Source organism: Stegodyphus dumicola, chromosome 3 (assembly GCF_044657685.1).
Source record: "Stegodyphus dumicola isolate Sdum_Otavi_A_Nest chromosome 3, ASM4465768v1".
NCBI classification, from domain to species: Eukaryota; Metazoa; Arthropoda; class Arachnida; order Araneae; family Eresidae; genus Stegodyphus; species Stegodyphus dumicola.
The window spans coordinates 177,074,953-177,096,163 of NC_140770.1; the positions used below are offsets into that span (position 1 = coordinate 177,074,953).

Consider the following 21,211-nt stretch of genomic DNA (forward strand, 5'->3'; position numbering starts at 1 on the left):
GAAGCAAGTTACCATGAATTTTCTTGCCAAGCTTGGAGAGAATGGAATAAAAATTCATCAAATGGTGAGGTGTGTGAGAAATCAATGATTTCGCAATCAACATTTTACAGGTTCGCAATCAACATTTTACAGGTTCGCAATCAACATTTCCAAGAGCGATTTAAAGACAAAATTGATGAAATTAGAGCAAGATGGCCTTTTAGCTGTGTTCTTATATTCTCTTGTATACAGCATGACATATGGATAATCATCAGAATGTTTGCTGAAGAGGTAAATATGAGAAAAAGACTCTTCGCGTGACCTCAATGAAGAAACTGTGTGCGAAGATCACCCTTAAAATGCTTGACTGCTGAACAAAAACTGAAATAAAAGAAGTGCTGTTTTGACTCTCAAATCAGTTTGGATTTTTTCAGTTTAGTGATGAATCTGTGATTTTCAAATGCAGTTTTACATTGAAGTCACTACTAAAATAAAAAGAGAATCTTCTTAAAAAAGCAGATGCAGAATTAAATACATAGTTTTCCACCTCTCTTTTAAGTACTTCTGTGGAAATGTTATTCAGTTTTTAAAACTCAAAATGGATCTTTAGAGGCCAGATTTTAGATGTGTGAAAAACATCAAGATGAAAATGATGTAATGCAGTCAAAAGTCGTTAATTCGGACACCCATAATCCGGACCTCAAAGCTACTAACTTTCTGCGCATGCGTTGCGTTGACGCATGCGCGTAAAAGCGTTATCACATTAGCTGTTTGTTGCCTTAACAAAGCGTTTGCAGCAACAGTTCTGAGAAACGGCCTTTGGCGAAATAGGGTTACCATCTTCACTTGGTAAACAGGCTGAAAAACCAAACAAGAATCAGTTATCGCTCAGGTTGGCGAAAGTGATGTTTCCTTTCAAGTGAAATTCGCTTCTTCGTGTTGTTTTGTATTGCTCACATGCTTTTCGTTTTAAACTTTATTGTTAGTAATGGAAGATAATAGAAAGGTGATTGCTATCAAGTTAATCACTTTGATCTCCACTCTGGCACTTCATGTAACAGATAAACACACTTCTGGTTATAGCAATCAATTACATCAGTAATAGCCAAATTCTGTATACACTAAGAATAGTTTAAAAAACATGTGCTGGATAAGTCTGTTTATCACACATCGCTTATGTGTATTTTCCGTTGTCTGCATTTCAATGAAAATTTGGTGGCTCACTGGAAAATTTGTGACCTGGTGAAAGCATTTTCTGACTAACTTTATGGCTCATAATTACTGTTCTGTCCATACAAACAAACAGCCGAAAAAAAAAAAATAACCTTCTATGACAAAAATCTATATGGCTGATATTTACCTCCTCACAGCCAGCAGATACTATTCAGCAAAATGAAGATCAAATAAAGCATATGAATAAATGAGCAATCAAACATGTGCAAGTTGTTTACTGTCCCATAGAACACTCGGTAATATACCTAAAACACATTAATTATACCAACTCTATAAATTAGGTGTTCACATCATGAGTTTGTTTTATGGTTTGGTTTATTGAGATTACAGCAAAGCACACTAGGGCTATCTGCCTAAGGGAAGGGATTCCTTCGTGGAGGACTTTCTAAGGGAAACTGGCTTGTATACAAGTTACACATGGGGAAAACCACGAAAGCGCCCATGCAGCCAGCCCGTTCGCGGGATTCGAACCTCGGACCGAACTACCAGTGTTCAACGACTTTACTGCTCGGCTGCTGGTGGGCTCAGTTTGCTTTATGTGATTACCGCAAAGCCTCGAGGGATAACAACAGGAGGGATCCCTTTGTAGAATATTTTTTAAAACTGGTTCGTATATCAATTACAAATGGGGCAAACCAAGGAAATGTCATGTAGCCAGCCCGCTCGCGGCATTCTAACCTGAGACAGAACTACCAGTGTTCAACGACGCTTCGGCCACTAGTAGGCCCCGTGCACTTAATTGGAAAGTGCAATTCATTATGTAAACAGACATGAAAGTGATAATCAGTTGTGCACTGTTTTAAGTAATCAAATGTTATAAATGCACAGCTGTTACATTTCTTATTATTTATTAGTCATGTTTTTATTATGTAGATCATACATATGATACAATTTTGAATTAACCCAATAACAAAATATGTACACTCTTTAGTACTCAAATACTCATCAATTATTTTTCAACTGATTATTACATACCCATAATAATTTGCAAAGAACTGATAACTATAGTTGCTGCCAATTACATAATCGTTATCTGAATTAAAAGGAACTTCAAATAAACTTCTTGTAAAATGTTCATTTTTGTATTCATACATACATATATATATATACACATCTAATAAGTCATATATTTACATACAGATAGAGAGATGCGATGGTTTAGAAGTTGTTAATATATATTTATTAGTATTAATGTAATGAATAAGATTTATATTAATGAATGTATATACAAATGTTTTTCATCATGCATAATAATAAATCCATAAATTTCCAATGTTTCAATATGTGGCATTTACAATAAAAGTATAGTTTCTAATGTATTTATAATCCAAAAAGTATTTCATTAATAACATGAAAATAATAGACAAATTTAATGAGTATTCTCATTATTACATAAGCTATGCTTTTCTTTTTTTATGCTGTTTAAAATGTGTCACTGATTATGCAATTAACAATTTAAAAGATAAGTAATTAGGAGAAAAGCCGCGCATATCAAACGGTGTTTAAAAAATTATTCAACTTAAATTTAAGAAATAAAATTCTATTATATAACAGTGATAATACACGATCAGCACGAAATACAACAAATTTGGCGAACTTTTGGCGACGAACAATTTGTAAACAAATCCAAACTGCAAGAACGTCGTAAAATACTGTCAACTCTGAAATTTCCATGATTATATATTTAACAAATATATACACATTTAAAAAATGACTCAGGCAGTTGTATTACAACAAAACAGCAATAATTAAATCGGCCTCTATTTCCACCATCCATCACTTCACAGCGGGAGCCATCGCCATATTGAAAGTTACCCATGATCCTTCAGAAACAGAACTTTTGTCTGATTGGTTGAACGTTCGAGGAACACGTCTGCAGCCAGAACATTTTTGGATAAATTTTAAAATGTTGCTTGTAGCCGGGACAGGTTCCTCCTGGCTAGACGAAACATTTCTTGGAAGCCTGCCGCTTAGAGCCGTGCTACTAGAATCTCATTTCTCGGAATTGTCCCGGGTAAGCGCACACGTCCATAAAAGTGATAGGGCCATTAGACCTTTACGGCTGCGAATATCTGTGTGCGCGTGCGCAGAATACATTTATGAATGAGCGAATAATGTATAACGGACGGTATAAGCTAAGCTAAAATTATCTGATTCAGTTAATGTTGCAGATTGCGCTGTTCCTTAATCTTCAAATTGGATTTGGCTTATTATTTTTTGCAGACTGCTAGAGCAATTTTATAAAAGTAAGCTTGAACTTTCGATTATGTCAAATAGAATTTCTGATATATATTTACTAATATGTAAAGGATCTACAAAGCGAAAGTATGTTTCGAAGTCCATTAAACAAAAAGTGGAATTGATGCAAAAAATGGATAAAGGCATATTCTTTGTTTATCTTTAACACCGCGGCGTGCAATGAATTGGAAGTTGATCTGTCAGCACTATCCTTACCTTCAGGGCAGATGTATTTATTTTATTTGGCTTATAATTCCTTACTAAATACAGTATTTCATCTCGATGTACTCCAACTTTGATATGATTTAAATCAAATTCTTCGTCATTATAATTCACTTCCGATAGTGAAGAAAGTGACAGAGGTTATTGAAAACAAAAAAACTTCGATTGACAAGTTAGTCGGTATTCTCGACACAGCAATTATAGGACTTGAACAGCGGAACTTTGTAACTGAACAAGAAATTATGTCTGTTTATAGAATTAAAGAGAATGTATTATCACATAAAAACAAAACAACTTACATTGAAAGAAATGTTTAATAAAGTAAACGAATAAATACTAAGCTTTTTTTTTTTTTTTTTTTTTTTTTTTTTTTTTTTTTTTTTTTTTGTAAATTTTGATACCCTTTAGATTATAACTGTTCTTTATTTCATAAATTACGGTTTCATATTTTTAATTTTATAATTTCTACATGCCATCTTACCAGATTTAAACTGATGATCTATAATCCGGAAAAATCGATAATCTGGAATCGCCGAAGTCTCGACGAGTCCGGATTAACGACTTTTGACTGTAGTTCACCACACTTGATCTGCAACCTTTCTGGATAGATTATGCACATTCTTAAGCCTGTTGAAAGATCTCAAATACTGCAATAAATATCATGTTTATTTGATTTCTATATGTTTATTGATATGGTATATACCTGTATACGTAATAGTATTTGTTGCAGTTCTGATGCTTCACTTAATGCCATATTATGTTGTATTCTTCAAAATTTTAATCTTTCAAATCTCTAATTGTACACAATTGACAATCGGTATATGGAACTGTTTTTAAAATAACTTTTAATACTTGTGTCCCAAAGTGAAAGAAATTGTAGAGAAAAAGCAAGAGTTTCAAGACGCACCCTGTTTTTAAAGCCATTTGTATGGTAAACAAAATGCATTTGAATACTGCACTATTTTCCCAATGTACTCCTGTGGGACACTTCATGTCGAAATTTGATGCAGAGATCCTTGCAGTCTCACTGGCTCTGGAAAACCTTAAGATAAAGATTGATTGTTTCTGTAATCAGTTAAAGCAGTTATTCTAGTCAATTTCAAAGCAGCCAACCAGGCTGTAGTTTCAAATCATGACACAGATACCCAGATTATCTCAGAAATAAGACAAACCTTGAACTTTCTTTATAATTACAACAAAAGAGTCGTTTTCAATGAATCCCTTCACATATAGGTATCAACGGTAATGAAAAGGCAGGCTCACCAGCCAAGAATGGAACACTAGCGACTCAAGGTATCACTTAAAAAGCATATTTTTAAGAAATTGGTGAACACTCTTAAATCTGACCAGGCAGCAAAATCAACAGGCAAATCCTGGGCTAACATTCAAAACACATGGGAAAAGTTGTGTCAAAAACCGGTAAAGAGGCTGCGGCAAACTTCAGACTGCGAACAGGTCACAATTGCATGGCACATCATCTTAATAAAATTGACATCCTTCTGTGTAGTACAGTACAAAGTCTGAAATCCGGACTCGTCGGGACTCCGGTGATTCTGGATTTGGGAGATATTAGATCATCAGTATAAATCTAGTAAGATGGCATGCAGAAATTATACAATTAAAATATGAAATCGTAATTTATGAAATAAAGAACAATTATGATCTAAAGGATATCAAATTTTACAAAAAAAAAAAAAAAACTTAATATTTGTTTACTTTATTAAATATTTCTTTCAATGTAAGTTGTTTACGTTACTTTCACAAAAATTTCAAAAAGTTCCTTTTTCTTTTTTTCTTATGCCGTATACAGTTGACTTTCCAATGCCATACTCCTCATATAATTTTGAAAGGGATATGCCTTTATCCATTTTTTGCAGCAATTCCACTTTTTGTTTAATAGACATCGAAACATGGTTTCACTGTGTAGATCCTTTGGCAGCTCCAGAATTTGAAACTCTTTTCGACATAATCGAGAGTTCAAGTTTAGTTTTTATAAAATTGTCGTAATAATAACAATCTGCAAAAAATAATAAGCTGGATCAAATTAGAAGATTACGGAGCAGCGCAGTCTGCTACATTAACTGAAATGCCTTAGAATCAGTCAAGATAATTTTAGCTTAGCTTAATAGTGTCCGTTATACATTATTGACTGTGTATCACAAGATTGGCGACAAAAGTCAAGTTGTTTTGCTAAATTTTGTCTTGCTCCTATTGCATACTGAATTAAGCCTAGTTTAATTATTTACTGTACCTACATTTATTTATTTCACATGCTTAAAACTAACCTGAGTCCTGAATAAATAAACTTCCACATATACTTAAGGCTTTATCTTGGGCCGACGCTAGATACCGCCTGGTGCAGTCTCTACGGGTCCTAAATTCTGCTACAAAGCGCCTTCCTAAGTTCTAAATTTTCACCACACCTAAACTTTGTATCCCAGTGTTTTCCCTAGATCATAAAAAACTTCTCAACCCTTAATTTTGTCGGTCAGTGCTTCCCCAAATTTCAAAAATTTCGTCTTCCCTAAATTCTGCCGTCTGGTGCCGACATATTCTGCCGCTGCTTTTGTGTTTATGGTGAATAACATATCAGTTATTCTTAATTAAAATAGCACTAAATGCAATCTTTTGGCCTGTGAGTTTCATTAACAAAATCTATTTTTAGCATATGAAAAGAATGTTTTTTTTTAATTTTTCCTCATTAACATGAGCATTTAAAAATCTATAATCATCGCCAAGCGTAATGTTAGCATAAAAGATTGCCATGCTCTTGTCAGGGATATAAAATAGGGGAATGTTTCGGTTTGAGATGTATGTCAAGCAGACACTCAGCTATGGAGCCAAATTATTAATCTCGCAAATTTATGCTTACATGATTGTTTTTCCATAACGAAGTATTTTATGTAGTGCGTAAGTGAAATTAAGAATTGGAATTTTTAAGTGAAAATCTCCACATGTTTTATTATGGAAGAAAAATCAAATGCGCATGCCTAAAGCATACAAAAGAAAATGTCTGTGGCTTTGAGATCCGGATTTAGATCATTCATTTTAGACATCCAGAATTCGGACTTTGTACTGTATATGCCAAATTTGCAATTCAGGCATCATGAATGTGGAGCATCTTCTTATATCCCCAGAAATAGATAAAGAGTCTCAGAAATGTGGTGAGATAAGTAAACTAACTATATTGGAATGCCAGAGCTTTCATGAACTTGTAAAACTACATCTCTTATGTTCCTTTCCTTCTTGTTTAAATTTTTAACTTTTTACTTTTCTTCCCATGTTCATTTGTTCTGATTCTTACTTTGAAAATGTTTGTTCTTTATTATTATTTATTATTGTTCTTGTGTGATACTTGAGCTGTTTTATATGTTTGGATTGATCTTTCCAATAAAGCCATATGTAACAATAACATTAGTATGCATGAACTAACTGCATAGTGAGAAATTTGCTTCATGTAATACAGCTGATATGCTGCATTAAGTTTAATATAATTGCATTAAGTCAATATAATTGGTTAAGTAAATAAACATATAGTTTTTGCTTATATCAAAATGTATTAATTTTAAATTCTTTGTCTTGTAACAGCTGCTTATCGGTTTTGACAAAGGTCTTGTAGTATTATGGGATCTCCGAAATAAAGCTGCTGATGCAAGGTTTTCCAGTAGTGAAGTAAGTAACGTGTTGAAAAGTTCTCTTATTAATTTGTTATGCAAAAGGGAAGTGTTTTTCTTTTTAAATATTTAATTGGTTCATAATTTTATAAAAGTTATTTCAAAGTAACAAGAATAGATATATTGTTAAACAACTTCATTAACACTGACATGACAAAGTACTAACTATTAAATTCTGTCAGTAATACAATGTAATGGATTAAATCCTCTGTTAGCAGTACATAGAGACTCATATTTCCATTAAATAATCAAAACATGGAAAAAATTTCAGAGAGATAATTAATTGTACCAGCCACGCCAAAGCTATGTCACATTTGATATAATGTAAATAATTTTAAAAGAATGTTTTGAATACTTATTTAAAGAAAAAATATTTTGAAATTTAAAAATGTATATTTTTATGAATATTTGTACATTTTAAAGAATTTTTCAATTTATTCTCTTCTGAAATTAAAAGGCATGTATTTTGCTTTCATTATATATTGCTCTTACTGAATACAATAGATATTATTTGATCAAAGTATAAATTTTAAACAATTTAATGCTGTATGTATTTCTACAAGAAATGATTACTTAGTATAGCATTAGTTTAAATAAAGTTAAATATTTCAAGTTTTTCAATTCCATGTTTACAATTTCTTTTACCTCACTATTAGAATAGTACATGAGGGGGATTATTTCTTCCAAAAAAAAAATGTCATGAAAAGGTATTAAAGACCATGCATTCTGTAACTGAATTTATGTATTTTTTAATGCAACATGCTCAAATGAGAACTATAGAATTTAATCATCTGATTGACAAGGGATTTTGATTCTGCCATGGAGACATGTATTTAAACAACATTTATTACCTAAATTTGTATATTTAGTTATTTTAATCTCTATTTTCATAAACCTACGCTCATTAAAATGACATTTACGTTTTTTAAGAAAGAAATCAAAAATCAAAATATCTTAAATTATAAGCTAATATATAACAAGTGACGTAAAATCTCATGATCAGATAAATCCAGTCATGGCACTCAGAGGGTTAATTACTTTTTGCAGCAGTCTTCCAAACTTACGTTTTTCAAATTTTTGAATGAAGTTTTAGAAACTTCTTTTGGAACTACACTTATATATGCCCTCGGTTGGCGAGAATTCTACGGTGCCATATTACTATCTAAATGTTTTGTTTACATTTCGAACTTTAAGCCTAAAATGTTTGCAAAAACTACGTTTTTAACACACAATTTACGCCAAATTTCCGAAACAAAAACAAAAAATTTAGATAGCAAAAACATAAAGTTTGAGAACATTTTGAAACTTTCTGCATGATAGATAACAGTTCTGAACTAAAAGTACTCATGATTTTGTTTCAGACCTGTGAGACACTATGTTCTCATCTTAATTTCAAACTTTGGAAAGGAAATAAAAATATGGTAACCAAAACTTCATTGTTATAATTATATTCATACTTATAATTCATTGTTGAACAGAAACCTACAGTATTTGAGATGAAATTTGAAAAACAAAAGAAAATAAATAAATAAATAAAATAAAATTTTCTCTATAATTTTGCAATATGTCATATATTTCTTTAATATCAGCTAAAAATACAGTGAAAGTTATGCTGAAGTTTTAGTCATTTTAAACTTTATTATTATTAAAACGTGAAATTTTCTCCCTAATTATTTTAAATGGTATTCATATATAAGCTTTATTCATATAAATGTCTTTTTTTTATATGTGTACAATTTTTTTTTTTTTTTTTTTTTTTTTTTTTTTTTTCCTTCTTAGTCTTTAAATTTAAAATCTGTAACATGGCAGCTAGAAGGTAGACAATTTATCTGTAGCCAAAGCGACGGAAGCCTTACAACATGGAATGTTAAAGTTCCCAACAAACCAATCTCAGTTGTTTATCCACATGGTAAGATTTCATTGTACCAGGCAACTAATTACTTTTTTATTCAAAATACTGTGTGCAGATTTTGGAAATGTTACTTTTTATTAATATTATTATTATTAATCATAGCATCTTAAAACTTCCATCTTGTAATATTACTACTTACAGGCATGCATTTTAACTAAAGATCCCATTGAAGATATATTTGTAAAAATTTTGAGAAACAACTTTTGCTATTTTTTTATGTATGGAAAATTTAAATAATCTTTCTTTTTAGATTTTAAAAAACAGGATTTCATTATGCAGAGTTTTTACCTCCCCCTTTTTTTTAAGATCACTGGTTCTTAAAATATACTTCTGTGTCTTCCCCCCCCCCCACTCATGTGAGTTTTTACAATATATCTAATTATAAAGACATTTTTTTTTTAAACTTCATATTTCTCATACATACAAAGCATAGAGTCAAGATTTTGGCAACCAAATAAATTGTAACAATTTTCATTGAAAATCTGCGGTTTGCTTTTCAGCTTTATTTGATGCAAAGTGTTGCATTCATGTGTTTATTCCTTGAATATATGGCAATCTTTCTACCATCATGACATCTATATTAAATATGTAAATATTAAAATTAAATTCTATGTTTCTAAAAGCACTTGGAGATCTATATTAAATGCATGAATGTAAAATTAAATCCATGATCTCTAAGAAATGTATTATTAGAACTTTCTTAACAACTGAATGTTTTCTGCATTGAAATTTCTATTACTTCATGCAGTCATTTTTTTATTCAATTATTTTTTAATAGAAGATGGGAAAGGAGTGAAGGAAGATCAACCTATATTTGTGATATAAAACAATGATTTTTATTTGTCATATAAAACAATGTATTTTACTTGTTTTTTCTGTATTTATATTTTTGATAAAATAAATTTGTTTTATATATTAAAATCTGATGTGTACACCACATGACTTCCTTGAACAGAATATTAAATTATATGCATTTTTCTGCATTTCATTTAAACTTATATCCTCAGATTTCATTAGAGATGTATTTCTCATTTGGTTAATTCAGTTCTCACTTTATGACAAGGCAAAAATACATAAAATTTCAAAATATTTTTATTAAAAATTGGAAAATATTTAAAAATATAAAACACCAAATACAGTTAAAACAATTTAAAAGCTAATTTTTACAATTAAAATTAGAGTTTTTATCCCAAAACAAGCAATTAATCCAGTGGGCAAGAAGGCAAATTTTTCGATGCACAAAACTGAAAGTTTACTTTTAGTTCCACTCAGCAAAAAAACACTGAAGGTGCAGAAACTGACTTAATTCACTATTCTACTAATTTTCAAATATAAGCAAATATGGGTGCTATGGTTAAACAAAATTAGTCTTAGCCACTCTTAAGCAACCTCTAAATTGCTGATAATTCTGTAACTACTGCATGCAAATTAACTAAAGGCATAAAAACCTTAACCGGAAGATAAGAACATAATTCAAATATTTTTAAAGCAAAAAATTGTAATTTACCAACATATAAGAATTAAAAAAAACTGAGCTCATCAAGCTGAGTAACAGAGTATATATATATATACTCTGTTACTCTAATGTATGTTACTCTGTTACTCTAATGTTCTAATATATATATATATATATATATATATGTATGTATGTATGTATATGTATGTGTGTGTGTATATATATATATATATATATATGTGTGTGTAAATTAAAAAGGAAAAGTTAAAATTAAGATGAAGAATTATAATTTCTTCTATATGAAGAGTGTGACCGATTGCAATCAAAGAGGGAGGTATGCAACTACATGTTATAGCAGTCCTATATACAAAATTTCAACATTCTAAGGCTACTTGTTTTTGAGTTATGTGAAATATATGTCATGAAAAAAAATCTCTTCTGAATCCATTTGAAATTCTATAAAAAAGTCCTTTATTCTGTCCTTACATACATATGTTGCACAAAAACATCATTAAATTCCATTCAGTAGTGGTCAAAATGGATATTTTTGTTGAAATGTGATACCCAAAATTTTTTGCAATTACTATACTTCCTTTACTTCATAAAAGGAAGTAAAAAGGATTTGTATCCTAATAAAGTGAAAAATATCTATATTTTAGACTTTCTAGAATTCAGGTACATATAATTATTCTCTTCAAATTCTGTTGCTTTCTTCTTAGTAAAATATACTCGCATCTTAATCTTTATAGGACTAGAACACTGAAGTCTTTAAATCCCATAAATCTTTTTCCAAGATTCAAGATCTTGGAAACTTGAGATTTTGTGTTTTTTCCATTATTGGAATTTCTGGAACCTAAAATACCATTAGATACTTTATGAAAAAATTTTAAAAATATAGTTTTGATAATGTCTGATTGATAAATTTAGAATAAAAGAATGTAATTTCTACAATTTCAGTTGGCCTGCATCTTCAGTATCATTTTATATCAGCACTGAATGACATGCTTTTACTTTTTTGGGAAGAATAGTATACCATGTTTAGTTGATATAATAGCCTATCTTTGTTAGCTGCTTAATAACCCTCTCTCTTCTATCTGTGCTTTGACTTTTAGAAATTCTGGACAAATATAAAGAAATTGAACTCTTTCTCAAACTAGACAATACAGCAGTCTTATTTTGCCATAGAGTTTTTACTAAAATGTTTTTCGGTAACTCAGCATTTTACTCAAGTGTTTGTCAGATTATACAGTCAAAAGTCTTTAATCCTGACTCGTCGGGACTTCGGCGATTCCGGATTATCGATTTTTCTGGATTATAGATCATCAGTTTAAATCTGGTAAGATGGCATGCAGAAATTATAAAATTAAAAATATGAAACAGTAATTTATAAAATAATGAGCAATTATGATCTAAAGGGTATCAAAATTTACCAAAAAAGAAGCCTAATATTTATTTGTTTACTTTATTAAACATTTCTTTCAACGCGCGGATGCGTAAAGCATACCTTACGCATAGCCAAAATTAGAAAATTGCAACCAGAAAACTATTTGATTTGTATTTGTGATATTTATAATGACGAGGAATTTGATTTAAATCATATCAAAGACGGAGTACATCGAAATTAAATACTACATTTAGTAAGGAATTATAAGCCGAATAAAATAAAAACATCTGCCCTGAAGATAACGATAGTGTTGACCTTGCAGAGCAGCGTGAAATTGATAAACAGATTTCGGAACAGTTAGATAAACAAAGAATATGCCTTTATCCATTTTTTGTAGCAATTCGTTTTTTGTTTGATGGACATCGAAACATACTTTCGTTTTCTAGATCCTCTGGGAGCTCCAGCATCGGAAATTCTATTTGACATAATCGAAAGTTCAAGCTTACTTTTAGAAAATTGCTCTTACAGTCTGCAAAAAATAATAAGCCGGATCCAATTCAAAGATTAAAGAACAACACAATCATCAACATTAACTGAAATAGATAATTAGATAATTTTAGCTTATACCGTCCGTTATATATTAAACGCGCACGCGAAAACGTATTCTGCACTTGCACAGACGCATATGCGCAGTCGTAAATGTCTTGCGCGCACGAGTAAAACGCCTATGCGCATGCGTCAATGAGGCGCATGCGCAGAAAGATTTTAGCTTTGAGGTCCGGATTATGGGTGTCCGAATTAACGACTTTTGACTGTATTGAACAGATAAACCTCTCAAGATTCAAGAGTTTAACTTGTGTCTTCATTTATTAATTTTATTTATATCTCCTTAATAAATCTAGATGTAATTTTTAAAATGATATTTTTTAATTTGTTTTTCATTAAATAAAAATTTTAAATTTTGCTTTAATTTTACTTATTGAGAGGGGAAAAAAAGTATTCATCCCACTTTGTAATTTTTTATGTTATATGGTTCAGCTATATTAAGTGCAGCATAGGCCATTTGGGTTTGTAAAGCGCCAAGACATTTTTATTGTCCATTTTAATCATAATATTGTTATGAATAAAAAAATATTTGTTTAAATAATTTCGATGGCATTTTTCCTAGCCAAATCTCTAATTGATGGCAAACCAGAACCATGCAATGGAATTTATAAAGTGGAATCAAAAATTAATAGAGCTGGGTAAGTTTTTTTTCTTATTTGAGTGATATTCCTATTCAAGATCAATAATATTTTGCTTGAGAAATAAGATGTCTATTATCTTTACTTCTGATTCGTCTTTAATTTTAAATTTATAGAGTTTAAAATATTGCACTGTTCTGTTTTTAGTAGCAGAATTAAATGTTTTATTTCAATAAAGCCTTATTAAAGGTATATAAATAAAAATTAATCAAATCTGCTTTAAGAAGCAAAAGTGGAATGAATAATATGCACTGTGAACTGCAATATAAAATACGGGTGGAACCTTGTATGTCAAAACCCTCTCATCACGAACAAACAATGCCTTGGGTGGCAAACAGTGTCTCAAGTTATTAACACTGTATCAACAAATAATTTTTTTCTAAAGTGTGTTGAAGTAACCTATCATACTGTATTAACACTCTGAGATATCACTTGAATATATTGCTTAATTCTCACTAGCAAAGCCTGTCAGCAAGTGACTTGCAGAGCCATGAGTTCAGCCTAGAGGAAACTATGGTCAAATTGTGCTACAGGCAGAGACTCTGACACTTCGGTTATTTTTTTTTTCCCTTAAAAAAAAAGAAAAAAATTTATTATATTGTCTGTAGGCAAAATCACAGACTTAGGAGCAGGGCTGTGGAGTTGGTAGGAAAAATGACCGACTCTGATTCCGACTGCTGGAATTTTAATGACTCTGACTTCGACTCCCTTATATATATGTAGTAAACATATATGCATGGGTACAACTTATTTTTTTTAATATAAAAGAAGTAATAGATGCTACAGAAAAAAAAAATGATGGCATAGCAAATTATTTAAATTAATTAGCATTCATTATGAAGTAGAAAATCTGGCGTTATTTATTTCTAAGAAACAGTATAGTTTCAGCAAGATCTTCTTTGTTGGAGGCCCATAGATCCGATTGGATAAACTTCAGAGCTGAGAAGAGTTTTTCCACGCTAACTTGAGTAGGAGGAAGAGCTATTACTGTTAGGGCTACTTCTTTTAATTTTCAGGAGAGATTTTTATAAGTTCTAAAAGAAGTGTCTTGCAAGGGCAATCATATTTCTCTATTTCTTCAAAGGCTGTGTAGAATTTTCTTTTCCATTTTTATATCTAAGGGCTCTTGATTCTTTATTTTCATTCGCTTGCCGTAGCCTTTTCACTATTATCCAAAAATATTTCTTAAAATCTATTTCATCACTAGAAGAAAATGATAGAGACTCGATTGCAATGTCTGCAGTTTAACTGTCCTGATTCGAGTTCTCCAATTGTTATGAGAATAATTTCATTCGTAATGAAAGTTCATACGAACTGCAAAAAAAATGCAAAATAATGCAAAGAAAGCCATAAATGCCTTTCTTTGCATTATAAATTTGTTCGTCATCCAAGAAAATTCAGAGTTTTGGATCTACATATATCGAACCCAGCAAGATCACATTGTCTAGCAAACTACTCGTAGTTTCTTTTCTTTACTGAAGAAATGATTCCTTCTGCAGTAAACCCTCCATTTCAGAAAGAAATATCCAATTCTTCCATTCTTGGCTCCTGTCAATTCTTCAGATTGCAGCTTTTTTGTGGCTATATACGGTGTAGAAAGAAGAGTTTCCAGTTCTGAAAGATCATTCCACAGTCTTTCTGTTAGTGAAAGATTAGAATTATCTACTTCTTCTAAAAAAGTTCTTAATTCTAAAAACTCTTTATCATCAAATATGTACTTCCTTATTGCGCTGCTTGATCAATAATTGCTCCTTTTCTTGCTGGCTTCCTAAGAATGGCATCAATTTTAGGAGTTTATGCTGCTATAGCTGCTTACCTAAATTTACCAGTGAGATTTGTGACTAAATGAATCAGTTTAATTGCTATTGGCAAATATCACATTCATCCTTATATTTACTTATTAATATGTCAATAAAATAGAAAATAACTATTTATTAATGTATACAGTTCGTAAATAAAAATAACTCAGCTTGTCATTAATTTTTTTTTTTTTCAATTCATCTTAATAGCCCTTCTGAGCAAATTGCTCTTTTGAGCTGAAAAGATTTACAAGAAAAACCTCATTTTTTTTATGTAAAAAGACTCCTGCTCCTAACAAACGTAAGATCTCTTCCCTTTTTCTTGCTCGTCTTTTCCACTTGTGCTGTCCACTCCCCTTTATGAAAATAGAGGAATGTAGTGAACAGCATATGAAAGAGAATGAAAATCATATTCATATATATGATATAGTAAAATTAAGTTTTTCTCTCTAATATTGGGTTTATAATATTTAAAATAGATATAATGATTTCCATTGTTTTTATGTTGTGCATAAAGCACTTGTAAGATTGTTCATCATGCAGTCCTTCCCAGAGGGAAGAGATGAGAATGATAGTTACAACAAATATACAAAGTACCAACTAAAAGAAAAAATCTGAATATGAAATATAAATTACTAAAAACACTGTGGAAAAATTAGATTAATTTTTAATGTATATTATGAATGCTAGAAGGCAAATACAGTACAAAGTCTTTAATCCGTACATCCTTAATCCACAATGATCTATAATCCGGGCATCAAAGCTACAAGCTTTTTTGCGCATGTGTAGTGTTTACGCGTGCGCATAATACCTTTACGCATGCGCATATGCGTTTACGCATGTGCATAATACCTTTACGCATGCGCATTTAATGTATAACTGATGGTATAAGCTAGGCTAAAATTATATAATTATCTATTTCAATTAATGCAGATTGCGTTGTTCCTTAATCTTCTAATTGGATCCGGCTTATTATTTTTTGCAGACTGTTAGAACAATTTTATAAAAATTAAGCTTGAAATTTCGATTATGTCAAAAAGAGTTTCTAATTCTAGAGATGCCAAACAATCTACAAAGCAAAAGCATGCTTCGATGTCCATTAAACAAAAAGTGGAATTGCTGCAAAAAATGGATAAAGGCCTATCCGTCTCAAAATTATGTGAGAAGTATAGCATTGGAAAGTCCACTATATATGACACAAGAAAAAGGAACTGTTAGTGGAAGCATCTTAAACAACTTACATTGAAAGAAATGTTTAATAAAGTAAACAACTACATATTAAGCTTTTTTTGTAAATTTGGATACCTTTGGATCATAATTGTTCTTTATTTCATAAATTACGATTTCATATTTTTAATTGTATAATTTTTGCATGACATCTTACCAGATTTAAATTGATGATCTATAATCAGGAAAAACCCTATCCGGAATCGCCGAAGTCCCGACGAGTCCGGATTACGGACTTTGTACTGTATAATAATTATTTCGTCATAAATTTCTATCATAAGCAGACTTTCACACTTATTTGAAGAAAAGAATTACTAACAATGATTTTTGTTGTTTGACTTCTGGATTAATGCTTGTTCCACATATTATTGTGTCTTAACAATGTAGCTGTTCATTCCCCTCTTCGTAGGATCACTAGTACGCAAACTTTTTAACAAATATTCCTTGCAAATGACATGGCAACTATTTGCATTTTTTATGGGGACAAAATTCACATATTGAGAAGAATAACTTCTCTTTGAAATGTTTAAAAACATCCTGAAAAAGAACTGAAGCATAAAGTTCACAAATATTGCTATAACAGTAAAAAAGGTTTTTTTTAAACATTTTTACATTATCAAATGTTGACATGTAAGAACTTTTCTGATTGATGCATATCAAACTGATATTCAGTTTACACTCTAGTAAGCTTCAAAATTTGTTGTGAAATAATTCCAATTACCTGAGTAATTTGTGTTTTAAATTTTGCAATTTTCATCATTATATGTATATTTTGTTCTTGTACATCCCCACATCTGCCCAGATGGTATAGTGGTTAGGGAAGACTGACTGTGATACCAAAGGCCCTGGGTTCGAATCCCGTAGAAGGCATGGATGTAAAATTGTCTGTCTCTTCAAAGGATGGTAGCAATAGCTGCCTATTAGGTTCCTCCTCAATAAAATGGCTACCACTTTTGGCTTTAGTAGTGGCCAATGCCGTTATAGACAAGCGCCCGCCATTAGGGAAAAATATAACATCCCCACAAAAAATGAAGAAGTGTAATGTCTGGAATTAGCATGGAATAGACTGGGTGGCAATAAGACCATACCACCTCATTCAGTATGCATGTTAATAGAAAATTCCCCGTTCAGATATATTGCACAAACTAGGCCTAATGAAGAGAGTCCATTTTACTGCCAAATGATACTTGGATACAAACATGAAAATAATTCATATTTTTATTACATTCAATAAGCTTCTTTTGTGATAATAGATTTGGTTAAAAAAAAAAGAAAGATCTAATTATGCTAGCAATCATTAAATTCCAGTCATGAATCCACTGACTGTGAGAGAAAAAAAAAAAAAAAAAAATGGAACTTTTTAAATTACTTTAGCAATAATATGTACGTTTTTATTAATTTGTGTTTCCACAAAAGAAAATAAGAATTCAGTATAAAACATGATTTAATTAAAAATTTCTGGATATCAACTTTACCCTTTCTACTAACTCAAATTTCCCACTCTAATTGTTTTAAAAATCAAATCAAACTCTACTAATCTAATATTTTCCAATAATTCAAAAGTTTTCAAATTAAGTTTCAAAATCATTAAAATTTACCTAAAATTTCATGAATGTTTTCATTTACATGGTAAGGATTTTAGTATTCTCATCATGAAAAATGTGTCTGAAATACTTAAAGATATGTGTATGTAAATGCATGTAATAATTTAGATGAATGAAGATCATAGATGTTAATGAAGATTGCTTATTCATAAAATGTTTTATGTGTTCATGGCAGACTGAACACTTTTATTGTTGATAAAACACTTTTGGTAGAAAATAGTTGCAGCAGTATCTTTTACAATTTTAATATCTGAAGAAAGAAAGTGCTAAGACAAAATAGTAACTTAATTTGCAATAATCCCCTAACAATCTTCTTTAATTAATTTATTTATTTTTTCCATCCTAAAATAGTTGGTGGTAAGAAAGAGTTTTAAACTGTGCCATATTAAAATTCCTTCCCACATGGTTTTTATATGATGCTAATGATGCATGCACTTACATAACACTTCGTACAACCATAATATTAAAATCTGCAAACTGAAACTTAAAATTTTAAGGTATTTCTCCCACCTTCTTGGCATGCCTTTGTGGTGTGGTGGTTTGCATGCTGGGCGTGTATTCCAGAGGTCCGCTGTTCGATCCCTGATGAAGGTGTTGCTAATTTTTTAATCTCTCCTGCTTTCAAAAATTACCTAATGTCTCTACGAGTCCGGATGAAAGACTTTGTACTGGAGTATTTTTACTTACTCAAAAAGTAGTGGTCGACATTAAGTTGTGGACCATCCAAAAATACCTGACTGCTCAGATGGTTAATTTATGATGCTTATTTTTAATCGGGTGATAGAAAATTATATGTCATTCCTTTTAATAGCAATATCAACTGAAAATATTAAATCCCTTTTTTGTAGTATGATATATCTATGAGCACTGCTGTGGGACTTTCATTATCATAAATCATGTTGTTGATTTCTTTTCTGATTGCAAAATGATTCCAAAAGAAAATACTTCACAAATCTCATATTTTTAACCAACAAATATTTATTTTCTGTTGTTTTCTTTTAAAAGGGAGGTTATCACCGTTTTTTCTGGTGGTTTACCATACGAGGAGCAAGGGAAAACTTCAAGTTTAACAATTCAACAAGGGCGATCCACAACAGTTTTAGAAATGGATTACAGCATTGTTGACTTTGTAACTCTATGTGAAACTCCATGGCAGACAGGTAATGCTCTAATTTTCACTGCTGTTTTAAATGTCTCGGAACTTTTCAGTTATAATTATGTTATCTATTTGCATTTGTTTATCAATCAAGAATTGGATCATCTACATAAGATCTAAATTTTTGATATTGTTTCAAAATCCCGAACTCATTGTCAGACATGGCTTACTGATTAATTATGTAAATTTATGTGAAAAATTAAACATTGAATTAATTGTAGGTATCTACATATCTGGTTATTTCAAGTGAATTAATTGCTTTTAAATTTTAGATTAAAAAATTTAAACCTTAGCAATAATAGCAATATTCAGTAATATTCTAACTTTTCTTTCATTTTTGTACAGAATATAAAATGTAAAGTATAACGACAGACTAACTGATAAATCCAGATCAGTTAAAATGTGTATTAAAATGTAAGTAATGGGAAAATTCCAAAGTTGGCTCCTTCTGTGCTGAAACAGTTAAAAGAGTTGGATAATGGATAGTTCATTGCAGGTTCTGATCCAGACAAACAGGCTGGTGCATGGTTGGTTTTTATAGTTTTTCCATGTTTGACCTGAGCAGGTTTTCCTTAGAAAGTCCCACATAAAGACATGTCAACCCTTGGTGGATAGCCCTTGTGTGCTTCGCCTCAATTAAATAACCTAATTTAACCTAACTCAATTTTAAATGACTAAAAAAGAAATAATTTAAACTCTCTTCAAATTGACGTTATAAATGCTTAATTTTCTTGTATAGAGTGACTTTCATGTGAGGTCATTCAGTTTTTTTTAACCTGAAAAATGCGCAAATGTTATTCTTTCGATTATAAGCAATTTATTGCGTGATTAAATTGGAAATTGACAGTTTTAAAAACTGATTTATGTACCTTATTATTTATCTTTAAATTTACCAAGCCTTTTTAATTATTATTTGGAACACTTGCTTTTTGTAACTAGGGCATAGTGTTTGGGCACATTCACCTCCTTGTCATGTGTTATCATTTAGCTCACTGCTGTTTCAGGTATATCCATCTGCTGTAAAAAATTGCCACTAAGGGTGAAAGATGCAAAAAGTACAGAATCATCATTTTTTTACTGACTGGTTAATTAAGTTAATTAATCTCTTAATTGTTAATAAACTATTAGGAACAAAAATGCATCAAGACTTATTCAAATTTTCCTGATGGTAGTGGTAATAGTATTCTTAACATCCAGTCAGATGTTCTTTGAAGCCATTTCTCCCACACCCCACTCCCATTCTTTAAATTTTCTATGCAATCATTTATACTTTTGCATTCAGCTGAAAATTTCAGAAACAAGCCAAAAAAAAAATAACAAGAAAATTAAATCTTTAAATAATAAATCAAGTTTCAATAATCAGTGTATTTTAATTTGTGGAAAATGCTTGTACTTAAGCTTTGAAGCATAAAAAATAATTGTGTAATCACCTTAAAATAACATCCCTTGGAACATCTTGCTTTAGTGCTTCTGACATTTTGGAAGCATTGAACAACTATTTCTTTTGCACTCTCTTTTAGCCTGGACATTGTGTCATGAGTTCAAAGGCAAAAATTCTAATTAATAACGCAGTTTGGATCTATTTCTGGTAACAAGGATGTATTTCTGAATATTTAAAAAAGTTTATTTGCTTAAAATTTTATATTACGATTGGATGGTTCTTTAAGCCAGTATATATTACACTTTGTTAAATGTTGTTATACATTTATTCTATAGAAAGTAAATTAATGCCATCTGACAGCCAAATTCAAGTATTGCCAGTTTCATACCACTTTTCTATCAGCATTTTGAACACAAGAATATATTTTACCTTTCAATGTTTAAAATTTTTATATGTAAATGAGCATATTTTATTTTTATTGGCAGCCTTTTAATTTTTTTTTCCCTTCCTTTTATTTTGATGTGTTATAAGAAAAAAAAATTTTTTGGTGTTGAATTAATTTCCAGTTTTTTTAATTATATTTTAAAGCTTGAGTTTTCCCCCTTCCCTCTCCCATCAAATTGTAAATGGAAGCATATATTTTATGAAGCATTTTTTTTCCCATGTCAGTAATGTAGCCTATATATTTCTACAACAATTAGT

At 30.6% G+C, this 21,211-nt stretch overlaps 1 protein-coding gene across 2 annotated transcripts in view; it reads left to right on the forward strand.

The window, feature by feature from the left end:
• The window catches only part of LOC118195587 (syntaxin-binding protein 5-like), a 331,030-nt gene that overhangs the window by 228,426 nt on the left and 81,393 nt on the right, over positions 1–21,211 (forward strand). For both annotated transcript variants that reach the window (XM_085813670.1, XM_035366922.2), the window contains 4 exons: positions 7,261–7,344; positions 9,126–9,255; positions 13,267–13,342; positions 18,978–19,132. In XM_085813670.1, the coding sequence (XP_085669796.1) occupies positions 7,261–7,344; positions 9,126–9,255; positions 13,267–13,342; positions 18,978–19,132 (445 nt within the window). The remainder of the gene's footprint in view (positions 1–7,260; positions 7,345–9,125; positions 9,256–13,266; positions 13,343–18,977; positions 19,133–21,211) is intronic.